Source organism: Cheilinus undulatus, linkage group 12 (genome assembly GCF_018320785.1).
Source record: "Cheilinus undulatus linkage group 12, ASM1832078v1, whole genome shotgun sequence".
NCBI classification, from domain to species: Eukaryota; Metazoa; Chordata; class Actinopteri; order Labriformes; family Labridae; genus Cheilinus; species Cheilinus undulatus.
The window spans coordinates 51,390,653-51,406,898 of NC_054876.1; the positions used below are offsets into that span (position 1 = coordinate 51,390,653).

Consider the following 16,246-nt stretch of genomic DNA (forward strand, 5'->3'; position numbering starts at 1 on the left):
GAGCCAAAAAGGGACTGTTGCTGGAAAGGCCCCGTTTGGGCCTTCACCTCTAGGGATTTTGGGTCGTAACTCAGGAACGCAAGGGCCGAGAGAGATGAAACCAACTGCTCCGCGAAGCTCTCGAGGAGCTCTATCGCATATGTGAGAATCACATTGTCAGTGTGAGTGGAAAAGATATTTTCAAATTCAATTCCAAAAGTTCCAAATAAATTACTTATCTCAAAATTGACAACTGGTTTGTGTGTGAGTGTGAATGGTTGTGTGTATGTATTTGTCAGCCCTTCAACTTATTACTTGCTAGTCCAGGCTGTACCCTGCCCTTAACCTGATGACAGCTGGGATTGGCTCCAGCCCCGAGTCATTCCGAACGGGACTAAGCCGTTAAGGTGATCATTGAATGAGGAAATTACTTTAAAACAAATGATTACATGTTCTTTTGAATGTTGAAAGTGTTTTAATATCAAAACTGTCAAATCAGAATTATGATTTTAAGAATCATGAAAAGGTCATCATGCCAAGAAAATATCAGAATTGTGTGAAAAAGCACAAAAAAACTTAGGCCCTTTGTTTTCACTTTTTAAATCCTTATTTCACAGTTGTGAGTATTGAACAAAAATGAGATTTACCCCAACATAAAATAGAAAAAACATAACTCAAATAAAATTTAAAGTAAAATTGGTCAATAATTAAACAAATGTATCACCTAAAAAACACATGGGGAAATCATTTTCAAACAAAATGCTAACAAATCTTAATAAACACATAAAACCTGATTAACAACTCAAACACATTTTCACACACACAGACTTTTCTGTGTCGATTGGTGGTCCTTGAACACACCTCTGGCTCTCCTCAGCCAGGGTTTTGGCATCTGCTCTGTAAAAATAAACACAGGACACATGATCAAACTAAATAAGCCTTTTGCATTTAATACAAATCAGGAAAAAGAAAGAAATTCCCTGCCCAAATTTCCAATATAATAATAATAAAAAAAAACCCTAAAAAAACAAGATGTAATTTGAGGGTTTTGATCCAAAAAAAAAAAAAAAAAATCAGGAGGAAAGTATCCTTCAAAATTTTTCCATGACTTTTGGTACCAATTTTTTTTTTCTTTTTTTCTTTTTTTTCGTGAAAAAAAAAATCAGATTTTCTGACTTTTTTCTGGAAGCAAAAACAAAAACCTCTTCCTAAATTATTTTTCAAAATTCTGAGAAAAAAGTCAGGATTCAAACTTTGATCTCAGAATTCTGACTTCAAACACAGTTATGGGGTCAGGACTAAGCTCAGTTTGTCCTCCACTGGGATGTCAGCCATCTCCTCTAGCAGGGTGTCGGGAACAAATTCTGTTATGTCCTGCCTCATGTCTGGAGTGTCGAGAATGAGGTCAGGTGTGAGCACAGTGGCAAGCGTGGGTTCAGGCATGTTTTCTTGAGCCTGCTCTGCAGGGGTCTCCTGCCCCTCTTCGGCCCTGGGTGCTTCAGGATGGACGGATAAAGCTTGCTTTGTACCAGATCTTTGCTTGTACAGATAATACTCTGCAATTTTGGGTCTTAATCTGTCAAGCGTCACTACGCATGGTTCACATTCCTTCTTCGGTGAGAAGGACAGTTTCCTTCTGTGGCTGACCCAGTCTGAATTTTTGTCATCCAACTCCTCTGAAGAGGACACCAAGGAGGGCTTGAAACCTCATCATCATACGGGGGTTCCTCTTCATCAGAGCTGGTGGACGGTGTCTCAGTATCATACTGAGGGGGGTGTGAAGAAGCCTTCTCCAAGGCCTTAAGTCTCAGCTTCCTGGTCTGGTGACCTGTCTCCTTGTCAGGAAGAGCGACATAAAACCTATCTGCTGTGTTCGGATCGTGGCACATAGATTTGGCCAGCTGCCTCCTTTCTTTCTCTGAAAGGTATCGGTTGGCCTGAAAGTCGAACAAAAAAATAATTAATTTCTTCTACAGGAGTTGAAATTAACCATTTTCTCAACCCAGAACATGGTGTGTATAGAATTAGAGTCATGTTAAATGTTCGTGGTCCCAAACCCCTAGCACGTTGCCACAAAAAGTTCCAAATTTGGACTCTGAAATTGGAATATGGAGCTGACCATTTCCCCAAGTGCCTAGGGCCCCCAAATTTGCTGTGTATACTGTTTGAGTCATTCTGAGTCAAATGGGCTTGGTCCCAAGTGTCTAGCATGTTGCTACAAAAAGTTCCAACTTTTGACACTGAAATTGGAATATGGAATTGAGCATGTTCCCATGTGCCTATGGCCCCCAAATTTGCTGTGTATACTGTTTGAGTCATTCTTATTTAAAAGTCCTCTGTCCCAAGTCTATAGCCTGATATTGGACATGTTAGAATCCACATTATTTATTCTAATTTTAAGAATTCAAATTAATGAGCAGGTTACAAGCTGAAAATCCTGTCCTACAAGCAGATTCCAACTTAACTTTGTTTCTTACCTGAGTTGATACGCTGCTCCTGATCTTAGTGAAGGTGATGTTCCCCGCCATGCCAGCATCACTCCAAGCTGATTGGAGGAATGAACATGCATTTCTCAGGGGTTTCCCCTGTTCTCCATGGAACACAAGAGGGTTGAGCTGATATTCTCCGCATTTCCTTTTAGCCAGGTCCTGGAGCCACTGAAACTCCTCCTCATCGAGGCTCAGTGCCGCTTGGCCAAAAGTTTTCACTGTTTTGTGTTCATCCACCTTGGTAAAAAAAAAAAACAAAACAAAAAACAAACAAAAAAAACCCCCAAATAATCAGTTTTCCTCAGATAAGTCAGGTATCAATTGTGCAGAATATCTTGAAGCCTTGTGACTTAAAGAAAAGTAATATTTCTTTCTATGATATTTTTTTGTTATGATTTATTTTGTAGGAAATATTTTAAAATGGTTCTGACACATTTTCCTTATTTGGTTAATAAAGAATAGTTGACATGACATAGACCCAAGTTTTGTAACTGCATGTCCTTGACCTTTCAGCTTTCTACACCATCACTCCAGAACTACTCCACAACAAGCTGTCCCAGCCTCCACCTGTCAGTGGATCACCAGCTTTCTGACAGACAGGCGGCAGAAGCTGGGCCGCGTCACATCCAGCACTCGGACCTCCAGCTCTGGCACCCCCCAGGGGTGTGTCCTCTCTCCATTGCTCTTCTCCATCTATACCAATGACTGCATCTCAGGGGACCCGTCTCTGAAACTCTTGAACTTTGCTGATGACACCACAGTCATCCATCTCATCTGAGACGGTGATGAGTCAGCTTACAGAGAGGAGGTGGATCAGCTGGTTCTCTGGTGCAGTCAGAACCACCTGGAGCTGAACCTGCTGAAGACTGTGGAGATGACTGTGGACTTTCGGAGACCACCCCCCACATCAACCCCCCTCACCATCCTCGACACCACTCTGTCCACTGTGGACAACTTCAGGTCCCTAGGAACCACCATCTCCCAGGACCTGAAGTGGACCTCCAACATAGACTCCATCAGGAGAAAGTCCCAACTGAGGCTGTTCTTCCTGAAGACCCCCTCACATAGACTCCATCAGGAGAAAGGTCCAGCTGAGGCTGTTCTTCCTAAAGACCACCTCACATAGACTCCAACAGGAGAAAGGCCCAGCAGAAGTTGTTCTTCCTGCGACAGCTCAGGAAGTTCAACCTCCCCCAGGAGCTGCTGGTGACCTTCTACACTGCCATCATTCAGTCTGTTCTCTGCACCTCCATCACTGTCTGGTTTGGGTCTGCCTCTAAACTGGACAGAGACAGACTGCAACGGACTGCAGAGAAAATCATGAGGGCAGACCTGCCCATCATCCAGGATGTATTCAGGTCTAGGGCCAGGAAACGGGAAAGAAACATCTCTGCAGACCCCTCACACCCAGCATATGAACTGTTCAGGCTCCTCCCCTCAGGCCGGCGTTACAGAGCGCTGTATGCCAAAACCAACAGACACAGATCCAGCTTTTTCCCCTGGGATGTTACTCTGCTGAACTCTTAATGGCCACAAGCACCAACAAACTGTGCATGAATTTTAACCCCTCGCTTTACTGTTGATATCCAAACACCATTCTGTATTATCTGTATTTATTGTATTGTATTGTATGTGTAAACATACCTGGCCAATAAAGCTGATCCTGATATCAAATATTCTGAATAGAAAAGGAGTAACCTGGGGTAATATTTGGGGTTTTAAAAATCAGAATATGAGCATAGGGTAAGGCTATGTAATGAAAAAAAGAAAAAAATACTAACCAGAACTTGAAACTTTGTTCCATGGTCCCAGCTCTCGGAGTTGGAGACGTTTTCCTTTGTCATGTTGATGAACACCACTGACCTGTGCCCTGTTAGTATCGCCAGGTAGCACAGGATGTAGCCAGTTAGCAGGGCATGATCAGTGGCAGAGGGTTTGGGACAAAGATCCTAGAAAACATAGTAGACATATTTTTGAAAACACAGCAAACCCTACCCGTAAGAATGAACGCTACTCAAGGAGGAATACAATGTGATGGGCTTGGTCCCAAGTGTCTGGCATGTTGCTACAAAAAGTTCCAACTTTTACTGAGAATTTAGAAGTTGGAACTGGCCATTTCCCCAAGTGCCTAGGGCCCCCAAATTTGCTGTGTATACTGTTTGAGTCATTCTGAGTCAAATGGGCTTGGTCCCAAGTGTCTAGCATGTTGCTACAAAATGTTCCAACTTTTGACACTGAAATTGGAATATGGAATTGAACATGTTCACAAGTGTCTAGGACCCCCAAATTTGGTGTTTGACACACACAGAATAAGTAAGGCTACTTACTTAACAGTTTAGGAATTTTTTTCCTGGCAGCCTTCATAAATTCCTTTGCCTGTCCTGCGTCGAGCTGATCATCTGTTAAAACAGTGTGAGAGGCACCAAGATAAATATTGTGAGCCCCAGTTTCGAAAAACCACAAAATAAATAAAGCTCACAAAAATGTAAAAATAATAGAGAACAGAATATGAGACTGAAAGGCAGTGACAACATCTACCTGACTTTTTCTTTAACACCTTCTGTCGGTGGACGACAACCTGTCGTTGGACATCAGACTGTAAACTCTTGAGCTCGTACCTCATAGCCACCAGGTCCTTGTGCTTCAGCCGGCTTTGCGACATGAAGCAATTTTCAACATGGTTGAAAAAGCTCGCTACATTATGGAGCATGTTCTTCACTGTGGTGGGGGAATATCCCTTCTTTGTCAGGTAGGCTGGCCAGCTGTGAAAGTTACACGTTACTTGATCTTACCTCCTAGTCATCACCATAAACTACATTTCATATTGCAACATCCAAATTTCCATCTATTTCAAAACATCACAGTTTACAGACAATTGAAAGCCATAGAGAAAAATATGGAAGTCATTTGTTATTGACAAGTCTGATATTTATTCTGTGTCAAGTCTCTAAAATGACTGAAAGATTACTTACACACGCAACCTGTTTACATCCCCAAGGAACCTGAGGTCACTGGTCATGGATGCTGGTTGGCCAGAGGCCATGTAAAGGCAAAAGCGGAACCCATGGCTCATGGCCTGCTTTGCATTCTCCCTATCCTTACGCCCCGTTCTTGCACCCAGGCGAAAGCTGTGGAAGTCTTGGAGAACTTTTTCTGAAAAAAGAGGTAAAACATTAGTTCTACTATCCAGAACAAATAGGGGGAACTAGCTTAACTGTCTTTCTTCTCTCTCCCCAACTTTTAGTCAAAAGGGAAAGAAAAACGTACCAAATAAAGGTTTGTTCTTGGGTGACTTTCCTGTCTTCCGAACCCATTCCCCCTTTTGTGCAGACAGATGTGGTGATGGTGTTATTTTCTTCGATGACGATGTCTGCCGTTCCAAAAACTTGTCCATTTTTGCTTCCAGGGACTTCAATCTCTGTTCAAATTGCTTGCATTGGCATGGGCACGAGTACCCTGGAAGGCTGGCTTGATGAGGTTCAGCAGCTGTTGTTACATAAGATGTGCAGGGGAAAAGGAGAGGGGGAGAGCTCTCCACTTGGCTTTGAAGGCTGTATGAATGGAGCTGACTCACATGGGCAGAAAGGTCTTTGGCTGCGGGAAGAAGGGGAGAAGGACTGTGCTCAGGAGAGGCACTCAAGTGACCCGGGAGGACGGGCGAGGGACTGTCTGGGAACACTGGAACTGGATCTGTTGAGGTTGCAGAGATGGAAGACTGCTGGTAAGTTCCAGCAGAAAAGTTGGGGGTGGAGGTGAAGATGGGCTCTAGTCCTTGTTGCTCCAGGTGAGGGTGCTCAAAAGAGGGACCGTTGTCTGTAAGGAAAGATGGAAATTACAACGTAAAACCCAGTGTTTCCATATTTAAGTCTAAATCATTGCATCTTTTATCATTATTTATTTTTGATCTCTTTTGGGAAAATTCAGTTCACACTTTATCCCTCACTCTGACCTTGTGAAACTCAGTCACAAGGTCAGCTTGATGGCTGCTGGCTGTCCAGCACCCCAGGGAGAAATTAGGGGTCAGATAGGGGACACCGGGGATGGTTGTAACAAAGGGATAGTTGTAACACTCTCAGTTTGACCAATCAGAAATGAGCTGTAGTAATGTCATCAATGCAGTCCATGCCCACTCACAAATTGAGCTCACTGGTAAAGCCTCATGTCTCTGAATTGATACTGTCTATTCTGCAGCCAAAAAAGCGATTTTTCAGGTAAAAAAAGTAAAAAAATTCATCTGAGTGTATCTGCTGCTGCTGTCCATGGTGCTGAAACACCACTCTGAGTGTATCTGCTGCTGCTGTCCATGGTGCTGAAACACCACTCTGAGTGTATCTGCTGCTGCTGTCCATGGTGCTGAAACACCACTCTGAGTGCATCTGCTGCTGTCCCTGTCCATGGTGCTGAAACACCACTCTGAGTGTATCTGCTGCTGTCCCTGCCCATGGTGCTGAAACACCACTCTGAGTGTATCTGCGGTTATTATTATTGTTGTAGACTTACAAGCTTATGGTTCCTTCTTTCTTATCCATTAAAGTGCTTCCATACATTTATCAGAGTGGATCTTCTCTAACCATAATAATTTAATTGTTGCATCCATCCTAAAAGTGTTATTACTCAACCTGCTACAAGAGTGGGCTGTAACAACATACCTCCTTGTATTTGACATTGATTTACATAATCTGTGATGGTGTAGTAGAAGTCCAAGTGCATGTCATTTATAACAGACAAATGTGGGTACCACATGTCAAAATTTGAGATCTCTAGCTCAAAGAACCACTCAAGTTTTTATCAAAAAAACAAAAACAAACAAAAAAAACCTTTTGACTCACAATTTGAAAGTTGGAATTAACCATCTTTCCATGTGCCTACGGCCCCCAAATTTGCTGTGAATTCTATCTGAGTCATGCTAAGTTCATTGATTTTGGTCCTATGTCTCTAGCATGTTGCTACAGAAAGTTCCAACTTTTGACTCTGAGATTGGAATATGGAGCTGACCATTTCCCCAAGTGCCTAGGGCCCCCAAATTTGCTGTGTATACTGTTTGAGTCATTCTGAGTCAAATGGGCTTTGTCCCAAGTGTCTAGCATGTTGCTACAAAAAGTTCCAACTTTTGACACTGAAATTGGAATATGGAATTGATCATGATCACAAGTGTCTTGGACCCCCAAATTTGCTGTGTATACTATTTGACTCATGCTCAGTCAAGTGGCTTTGGTCCCAAGTCTCTGGCATGTTGCTACAAAAAAGTTCCAACTTTCACTATAATCACTATAAAGTACCATCTCTCTCAGCAGGAGGGTCATCATCACCTGTCATGGGCACAGGGGGGGTTGAGGACCTCTTTTTCTGCTGCAGTTTCACTGCAGCTGCTGGTCTGGCCTCCTTCCTCACCCTCTCTCTCTCCTGGTCACATAAAAATGTAGTCAATCAATGGTCAGGTAACTTCATAAGTCTAAAGTCAATAAGCATCCCAGCCCTCACGAACATGTTAGCTACCAACCTGACCACTACACACCCTATAACCACAGTTGATACCCTGGTGAGTCACTACAATAAAGCACTATCCCTCAGCCTGGATTCTCTCGCCCCTCTGAAGACTCACTCAGTCTCCTTTACCCACCCAGCCCCCTGGTACACTGCTGAACTCCGCTCCATGAAAGCTTCTGGCCAACAGCTGGAGAGACTTTCTAAAAAATCTGGCCTCACCGTCCATCTGGAGGCCTATAAAGAGCATGTGAGCTCCTACAAAGAAGCTCTCTCCAGAGCAAAGTCCAGCTACTACTCATCCCTCATCAGTGACCAGCAAAACCATCCCCGGATGCTCTTCTCCACAATAAATCGCCTTCTCCGCCCCATTGACAACCTTCATCCCCCAGCTGATTTCAACCGCTGCACTAGGCACCTGCAGTTTTTCCAGGATAAATTTGCCTCCATCCAGCAGCAACTTTCATCTGGACCTCCACCTCAGGATTTCACTTAACACCAGGACACCGCTCCTCCGCCTCACTGCCGTCTTTCCTGCTTCACACCCGTGGACACTCTCCAAGTGACCGAATGGGTCAAGAAGGCCAAGGCATCCACCTGCTCCCTCGACCCCATGCCCACACCACTGGTGAAAGCATCTCTGTCTGTTCTGTGTCCCATCATGGTAGACATCATCAATACCTCATTATCATCTGGAATTGTCCCATCATCCTTCAAAACTGCCTCAGTAACCCCCATCATCAAGAAGCCCGGGTCAGACCCGGAGGACCTCTCCAACTATCGACCGATCTCCAACCTTCCCTGCACCTCTCACTCATCCCCCGCCCCAGTTAACCAGGGCGTGCCTCAAGGCTCTGTTCTTGGACCTCTCCTTTTCACCATCTACATGCTTCCCCTTGGACAGATTATTCACAAACATGGTCTCAGCTTCCACTCTTATGCAGATGACACCCAACTCTATCTCAGCACCAAACCATCCACTCAGCTCCCTCCCCACTCCCTGGTAAACTGCCTCCACGACATCAAAGCCTGGATGACCTCTAACCAACTCAAACTCAACAGCAATAAAACAGAGCTCATGGTGGTGGCCCCCAAAGCGCTGCTGCAGAAGGTTGGAGATCTCATGCTCGATGTGGACGGGACCTCCATCTGTCCGTCCTCCGAGGTCTGAAACCTGGGCGTCATCCTGGACTCCACCCTCTCCTTCCAGTCCCACATAAAGTCTGTCACCAAATCTGCTTTCTATCATCTCAAGAACATCTCCAGACTCCGACCATCACTCCCTGATTCTGTGGCTGAAACACTCATTCATGCTTTCATAACCTCCTACCTAGACTACTGTAATGGAGTCCTGTCTGGAGTTCCCAGCAAAACCCTGGACAGGCTTCAGTACGTCCAAAACTCTGCAGCTAGAGTTCTCACCCGCACTAGACCCTGGCAACACATCACTCCAACCCTCATCCACCTCCACTGGCTCCCTATCAAGTCCCATATCAACTACAAAGTCCTCCTCCTAACATACAAATCTCTCCATGCTCTGGCTCCCCAGTACCTTTCTGATCTCCTCCATCCATACACACCATCCCGCAACCTTCCATCTTCAGACACCGGCCTACTTTCCATGCCCAAAACCAAACTCCGAACCTATGGAGACAGAGCCTTCAGTGCTGCAGCCCCCACCCTCTGGAACACTCTTCCTGCAGACATTCATAGCGCTCCATCTCTGGACATTTTCAAAAAACGTCTCAAGCACCACCTGTTCACCACAGCCTACAGTCTTCACTAAACCAGCCCTTACACTCATCCTACCCTCACATAGTTTGTCCATGTCTATGAGTTCCTGTAAAGCGTCCTTGGGTTTCTTGAAAGGTGCTAAATAAATTCAAGATATTATTATTATTATTATTATTATTATTATTATTAATATTATTATTATTATTAATATTATTATTATAAGGGGATTTTTTTTACAACAGATCTTGTAGAATTAAAAGCAAGTGAATATACATTGTCAATGTCCAGTGTTGATGCCATTGGCACAGGGGGGTTTAGGGACCTCAGTTCACTCAGCTGTTTGACCACAGCAGCTCTTTTGGCCTGTTTCATCACCTCCTCTCGCTCCTGATAACAAAAAAAGATGAAGTTCTGTCAGACAACTGTGTTTGAAATGTTTATTGTAGCAGCAAATGCATATTTCCTGTTTGGCACCCAGGCTCCAGTCTCATCCCTCCCAGCAGATAACTTTAGGGGAGAGTGGGGGGATTTGTGCCAAAGGGGAAGTAGTGCCACCCCTTGTTTCTAGAAAACCATAGAAGAATTTGGTCATGTGACCACATATTTTTGAAGAGCCATCCATTTTACTCATCCTGTATAAAAGGGAGACACATGGCATGAGAGGTAAGCACATTTTAGCTCAAAAAACTGATTTTTGCCTTTCAGACTAAAATTTATATGATTAAGGTTTTTTGATTGTTGTGTCTGAACAATTAAAGATAAGTTTGAAAACATTTCACACATGTTCTAGTGCTTTATTAGGCTACACAATGAGTCTATAAAGTTAGCATGGTATTAGCTCTAAACTGCAGGATCATGCTAGTTTTTCAAAAATAATGGGGCTGGGGTGATTTGTGCCAAAGGGCCTGGGTTAAGTTGTGCCAGTGGCACACTCATAAACCCTGACCCAAAAATACATCCAAACCCTGACCCCCACACAACCAGACCCAAATACCCACAACTCCAGACCCACACACCCAGAAACACAAATCCCAGACCAACAGGCCTAGACCCTAACCCACACACCTTCTCACCCAGACCCTCACACACTGACACACCCACCCTAACAAATCCACACACTGAGACCTACACACCTAGAACCCAGTAAAGAAAGGCCAAGACCAGCTGGAGGAGTGAGGAGATGGGCCTCATCAGTGTTTGATTAACCTGCTGTTTGTTTAATTTAGCTAACACTGATTTCAGTTTTGAGTTTGCACTATGTTATTAAAGAGCAGTTTATTCAGTTTTTAACTGGCCTAAGCCACAATGAGATGTTCAGAAGTGGCCAATATCACTTTATTAAATGATTCACAAATATAACATATTGTGTATTTAAGATTTTTGTGTTTCCCCAAAAACTAGAAAATATGACTTATTCCATCAGTTTAACAGGGTGATGAAATCTAAATAAAACTTAAATGAGTAATTTTGTATTGAATTTGTCTTGCTTTTATATAGCATTACAGTTTATGAGATTAAAATGTTCTGTTTTACTTTAATTATCTTCAATAATCACTGGCACAATTTACCCCAGCGTATTCTCCCCAAAGGCACAACTTACCACTTTTGAGGCAAGTTGTGCCATGAGACAACTTTCTTTTTTTTCTGAAAGCTATATTTCTTAAACAGTTTATTTCAGATCCAAAGTTGTTGTTCCCAGGGATGCATCACATCCTGAAATATGTGTACAGACTTAAGTTGGAGGCATTAGTGTCATGGCCTCACTTTAAAATCACTTTGAGTAAAAACTGGCACGTCACCCCACTCTCCCCTACATGGAGACATTGAGGAGTGATGAGCTAAACATACTGAACCAATCCCTGGAGCCTGCAGGTGTATGCTACGGGGCGGTGGGGGCAAAAAAACATGCATCAATGAAGAGTTATGAAGCTATGAAGAGTGGGACATGTGGCCTATGTGTCTCTGTGCAGCTTGTGTCGTCTGCCTGAACTAGCTTGCAGGCTTCACTCCATTTAATTAATGGTCAGGTAAAAAAAATTACAGCAGATCTTGCAAAATTAAAAGCAACTGAATAAACTAACCTCAAAAGAAGACACTGAGTGATTGGTGATAAGGTGTTTGTCCAGGCGGATGAAGCTTCTTTTGTCGCAAATAGGACAATCCAGTTTTGAAGTGATTCTGTTGCAGGAAATTTAAAAAACAATCAAAAACACATCAGCATATCTATGACAGAAAAATTCTCAGTCTCACCGTCCATTTCCATATTTTAAGAGAAGTCGAAACTCAGTCATGTTTGGAATGTTGTGGGACACGAGGAGGTGTTGCTTTAGGTTGACATAGTTCCTAAAGCAAATTCCACACAATTTATCCCCCTGTGGACAATTGAAAAGTAACAAATCAAACTGAGGTTCTGCATCATTGATGTCACATAATGCAAACTGCCTTTTTTAAAATTGACTTACCATTTGGGGCGACTGGGAAAACATAATACCTGTCATAGAAGTTTAAGAGAGACAAGTGTTGTCAATGTTTGAATAGAGGGAAAATGAGGGAAAAATGAAACAATAAAAATTGTCTGAATGCAAGATTTAACAACTTGCAAACTGAAGAAAAGCAAGTGTAATTGACATTCTTTTATGTATTTTAGGGTTCAGGATGCGCAGGTGCGACCCAGCATCACTTTAGAAAATTGAGTTCCAGAAGGTAAGTGCATCATCGATTAAACTTTAATTAGGAATGTTTTTTACTTGCTTTTTAGAGAGGAAAGGTAAAATGTCAACATTATGGATTTGATTGGGAGCATTAGGAGGAGCACAGACCAGCATCACTGCTTTATGACAAAATTTGGTTTGTTTTTAGCTACTTGTTAGGGGCTCGGGGCAACGACACAAGCCACTCTCCTCCTCATAGCAAAGCTATGGGATTCATTTATTTCATTCATAAGTGAAACCAACATCAGAATGAAAACTTTTAGCTTCCACATTTACATCTATCCCATTCTATTTCCGGTTCTGACGGAAGTGCCATCAAAATAAGTTCATGGGCGATTTATGTATGACATTAGGATGTTACAGGCTACTTTACAGCAAACACAATCAAGTTTCAACACGTTTTGGACAAAAAAAAAACATAATAATACGTGAAAAATTGGAATGACAACTTTTAGCTTCCACATTTACATCTATCCCATTCTATTTCCGGTTCTGACGGAAGTGCCATCAAAATAAGTTCATGGGCGATTTATGTATGACATTAGGATGTTACAGGCTACTTTACAGCAAAAACGATCAAGTTTCAACTAGTTTTGGTCAAGAAAACATGATAAATTTGGAGAGCTGGACTGTACTCACCATGTGCTGCTCAACTACCTTCTTCCCAACACTTCCTGTTTACAAAGGAAGTTATCTAGACAAAATGGCTGTTCTTTTCTATAGATGAAATTTTGGAAGGTGAGTACATCTTTGACTGAATTTGAATTAAATGAGGTTTTAATTACTTATTACATTAAACTTTTGCTTGTTCATTCTAAATAAGCAAATATGATCTAAATGAACAAACAAACAAACATTAGCAAAGCTGGAAAACACACATTAAAGTGCACAATTTCAGATAAACATTTTCAAAATCATACCATTGTGAGTTTTTTTAAATAGACAAAATGGCTGTTCTATTCTATAGATGAAATTTTGGAAGGTGACATCTTTGACTGAATTTGAAAATTAAATGAGGTTTAATTACTTTTACATTAAAATCATGTCCATTGTGAATTTTAAATGAACAAACAAACAAACATTAGCAAGCTGGAAAACATTCTATTCAATTTCAGATAAAATTTCCTCAAGCTTTCCTGCTGTTTTCATTTGTAATTCCAATAGTTGATCAATTAAACACTTGCTTTTCCTTGTAAAATCCTCTCCCTAACCCTTTTTATTTACCTTTAGATTTAAGGATATCTATCCTTCTTCCCGCCTATCCTGGGTTCTGGCTACTGTTCTTCCCCCTTCCGCTGTCTGACCTGGTCCAGATCTGGGCTTGCTCCTTCTATTCACCGCCTTGTTTCTTCTCCTATCTTCCGAGACATATACTGCTCAAAAAAGGAAATGCCAAAGTTCCACATTACTAAAAGGAAACACAGTATTTCCAAACACAGGTGGATCAGAGGCCTGTACTACAAAGCTGCATTTTCTCTCATCGAGGTAAATTCAGGCTTAACCCTGGGGTTTCCGTCCTACGACACTTCCTCTAAGCTTTAAATCACCATAGCAACTTACACTGAACAGATAAACAGGCTACTTTCTGGATAAGAGATTGGCGAGTATAAAAGCACCACCTCCAATCAGCTCTCTGATAATGGCCTGCCCATCAAAGATCCAAACTCCACCCCTTTTATGTGAGCGTGGTAAATCAACCTTGAGAATGGAGAGATATCCCGGGTATGTTAATCCCACTTCATAGTACAGGCCTCTGATTATGTGAGCCTTACGTTAGTGCCCTTTTTTAGGGTATTACCATATTCAGCGATATCACTCATACTCAGCTCTGACAACATGGGTGCATCGGGGTTGGACGTCGGCATTTCCTGCAGCTCTTTGTCTATTGCTGTCCTCTTGGCTCTCTTGGCCTCCTTGACTGGATCTTCATCCTTTTGCACTGACGACCTATTTTGCCGAGTTCTCATGTGATACTTTTGGCTCACAGTCTCCTTTGTTGTTTCAGAGGGAAGCTGCCTTTCTCTGTGCTTAAAGTGACCCCCTCCATTCCTCTCACAGGTGTAGCATTCACACATTTTATTCCCCTCCCCGAAAAAGGTGGGACCATAGTAACATGTGATCTCCTCGCCAGGTGAGATAGGCCTTATCACTTCAACACGAGCAAAGGATTTGCCAGCGATGTACTTGGCGTTTGGATCGCAGTCGTGGTTGACAAATCGTGCAGGTCCGAGCATGAGCTGATCGCACTGTTTGTGTGAGGAGTACATGACGCTGAAGTCGTTGACCCCAACCTTTAGCACGCCACTGTCAGCAGGACTTAACGTTGCTACACGGCCTATCAGGACGTCGACACACTGTCCTGGAAACCAGTGCCTTGTTGAGATTACCTTTGCACTGTTGGTTTCAGAAGAGTATCTGTTGCAGGGCTCTATCTTTACACCGCTGTCCAACAGAATGGCACTGAGGTAGTACCAGACATGTTGCCTCAGCAGTTCCTGCTGATGGCTTCCCAAGGACCTAAAATAGTCACCAGCTGGTTTGTCAACTGCCATCAGTGTATCAAATGTGCCATTGTGATTGTGTGTAGACTGAAACTTCAGGAGAGTCTCTTTGAGAGAATCCCAACCCTGGATTTCTGGTGATGCGATGGCGTTCATTTTATTGGTGCTGAAATCCAGCAGAGGGTCCAGCACCAAAGCTGTGGCCAGATCATCACTGTCACAAAGCTCCCTCGCATTCATGCTTCTTGAGGTCCATGGCTTTAGCATGCTGGGGGTCTTGGAGTGAAGAAAAGACACCTGAAAGACAAAACAGTCCCAGTCTCACCCCAATCAGAACAACATCACCATCAGAATTCATTTTCAGCCCCTCCATGGTGGCTGCAAAGAGAAAGATTGGCCACCCTTCAGCACCTCTCTTCATTCTTTTTAAGTGAATATCTCATTCCTCCACGTAAATACAAAGATACACCTTCTCTCTACAGAGCTTTGTCAGAATGGTTGCAGAGGAATCCAAATAATATATATTTTATGGTAATCTTTACCTGGTACACACACACGAATGAAGGTGTCATGAAATCCAAACATATTCCACATTTACATCTACATCACATTGTTTTGTCTTTTACACAAAACATGAACTAAAAAGTGATTTTGAAAAGCTTAAAAGCGCATAAAAACACTGATCAACATGACATTGTGATGTTAGAAAGAGAAAAAAGGCAGACACTAACAATATTACTCACTTTTTACCAAAGAAAGATCGTTTAACAGCAGAGCTAACCCTTCCTCATCATGCAGCCGAGGCTTCTGCTGCTGTTGACCTAACCACTTCCTTTAGACACAGGAAGTCCAACTTTTAATCTATGTGCATGTGACCCTAACCCTCCCTCTCTCTCTCTTCCTCCCTCCCTCTCTCTCCCTCCCTCCCCCCCTCCCTCCCCCCCCCTCTCTCTCTCTCTCTCTCTCCCTCCCCCCCTCCCTCTCTCTCTCTCTCTCTCCCCCCTCTCCCTCTCCCTCTCCCTCCCTCCCTCTCTCTCTCCCTCCCTCCCTCCCTCCCTCTCTCTCTCTCTCTCTCTCTCCCCCTCCCTCCCTCTCCCTCTCTCTCCACCAGGGAATTTTTGAAAGATTTTCTGCCATTGGGAGATGAGGCTAATTGTTTGAAATGAGACCACAGGGGACTAAGCTACCTTGATGGAGATCTGCACTCTCGAGTGCTTTTCTAGTTATTGATTGTCTCACATTAGTGGTGCTGTAGCTTTTAAGGAAAACAAGCTTTTATGTTCCCACTGATAATTGAATATTCAATGAAAAGACTCATTTTGTGCTTTATGCTGGTACTTTATTCTCT

At 42.9% G+C, this 16,246-nt stretch overlaps 2 protein-coding genes across 2 annotated transcripts; both read right to left on the reverse strand.

Annotated features, from left to right (window-relative positions):
- Positions 1-4,388: 4,388 nt before the first annotated feature.
- Positions 4,389-13,647, reverse strand: LOC121518554. The gene is made up of 11 exons (XM_041800907.1): positions 13,622-13,647; positions 12,149-12,177; positions 11,937-12,058; positions 11,768-11,864; positions 9,960-10,073; positions 7,748-7,871; positions 5,736-6,281; positions 5,441-5,621; positions 5,007-5,230; positions 4,796-4,867; positions 4,389-4,417 (listed from the first exon to the last, which is right to left on the reverse strand). Exons 2-11 carry the CDS (start codon positions 12,170-12,172, stop codon positions 4,389-4,391), a joined length of 1,533 nt encoding a protein of 510 aa, XP_041656841.1. The 5' UTR covers positions 12,173-12,177; positions 13,622-13,647.
- Positions 13,648-13,681: 34 nt separating this feature from the next.
- Positions 13,682-15,702, reverse strand: LOC121518555 (histone-lysine N-methyltransferase KMT5C-like; the record flags this gene model as incomplete). Its single annotated transcript, XM_041800908.1, has 3 exons — positions 15,642-15,702; positions 14,196-15,195; positions 13,682-13,770 (listed from the first exon to the last, which is right to left on the reverse strand). Coding segments are annotated over exons 2-3 (1,059 nt in total), but the record flags the coding sequence as incomplete, so codon positions are not given.
- Between the last annotated feature and the right edge of the window lie 544 nt (positions 15,703-16,246).

Bases quoted from the DNA above. Each gene is read 5' to 3' on its own strand.
- LOC121518554 (XM_041800907.1), bottom strand. From the start codon at position 12,172: ATGTTTTCCCAGTCGCCCCAAATG. The intron at 10,074-11,767 runs GTTAGTTTATTC...TTTTGTTATCAG, and splicing joins ACTCAGTGTCTTCTTTTGAG to GAGCGAGAGGAGGTGATGAA. The intron at 5,622-5,735 runs GTACGTTTTTCT...CTCTTTTTTCAG, and splicing joins CAAGAACAAACCTTTATTTG to AAAAAGTTCTCCAAGACTTC.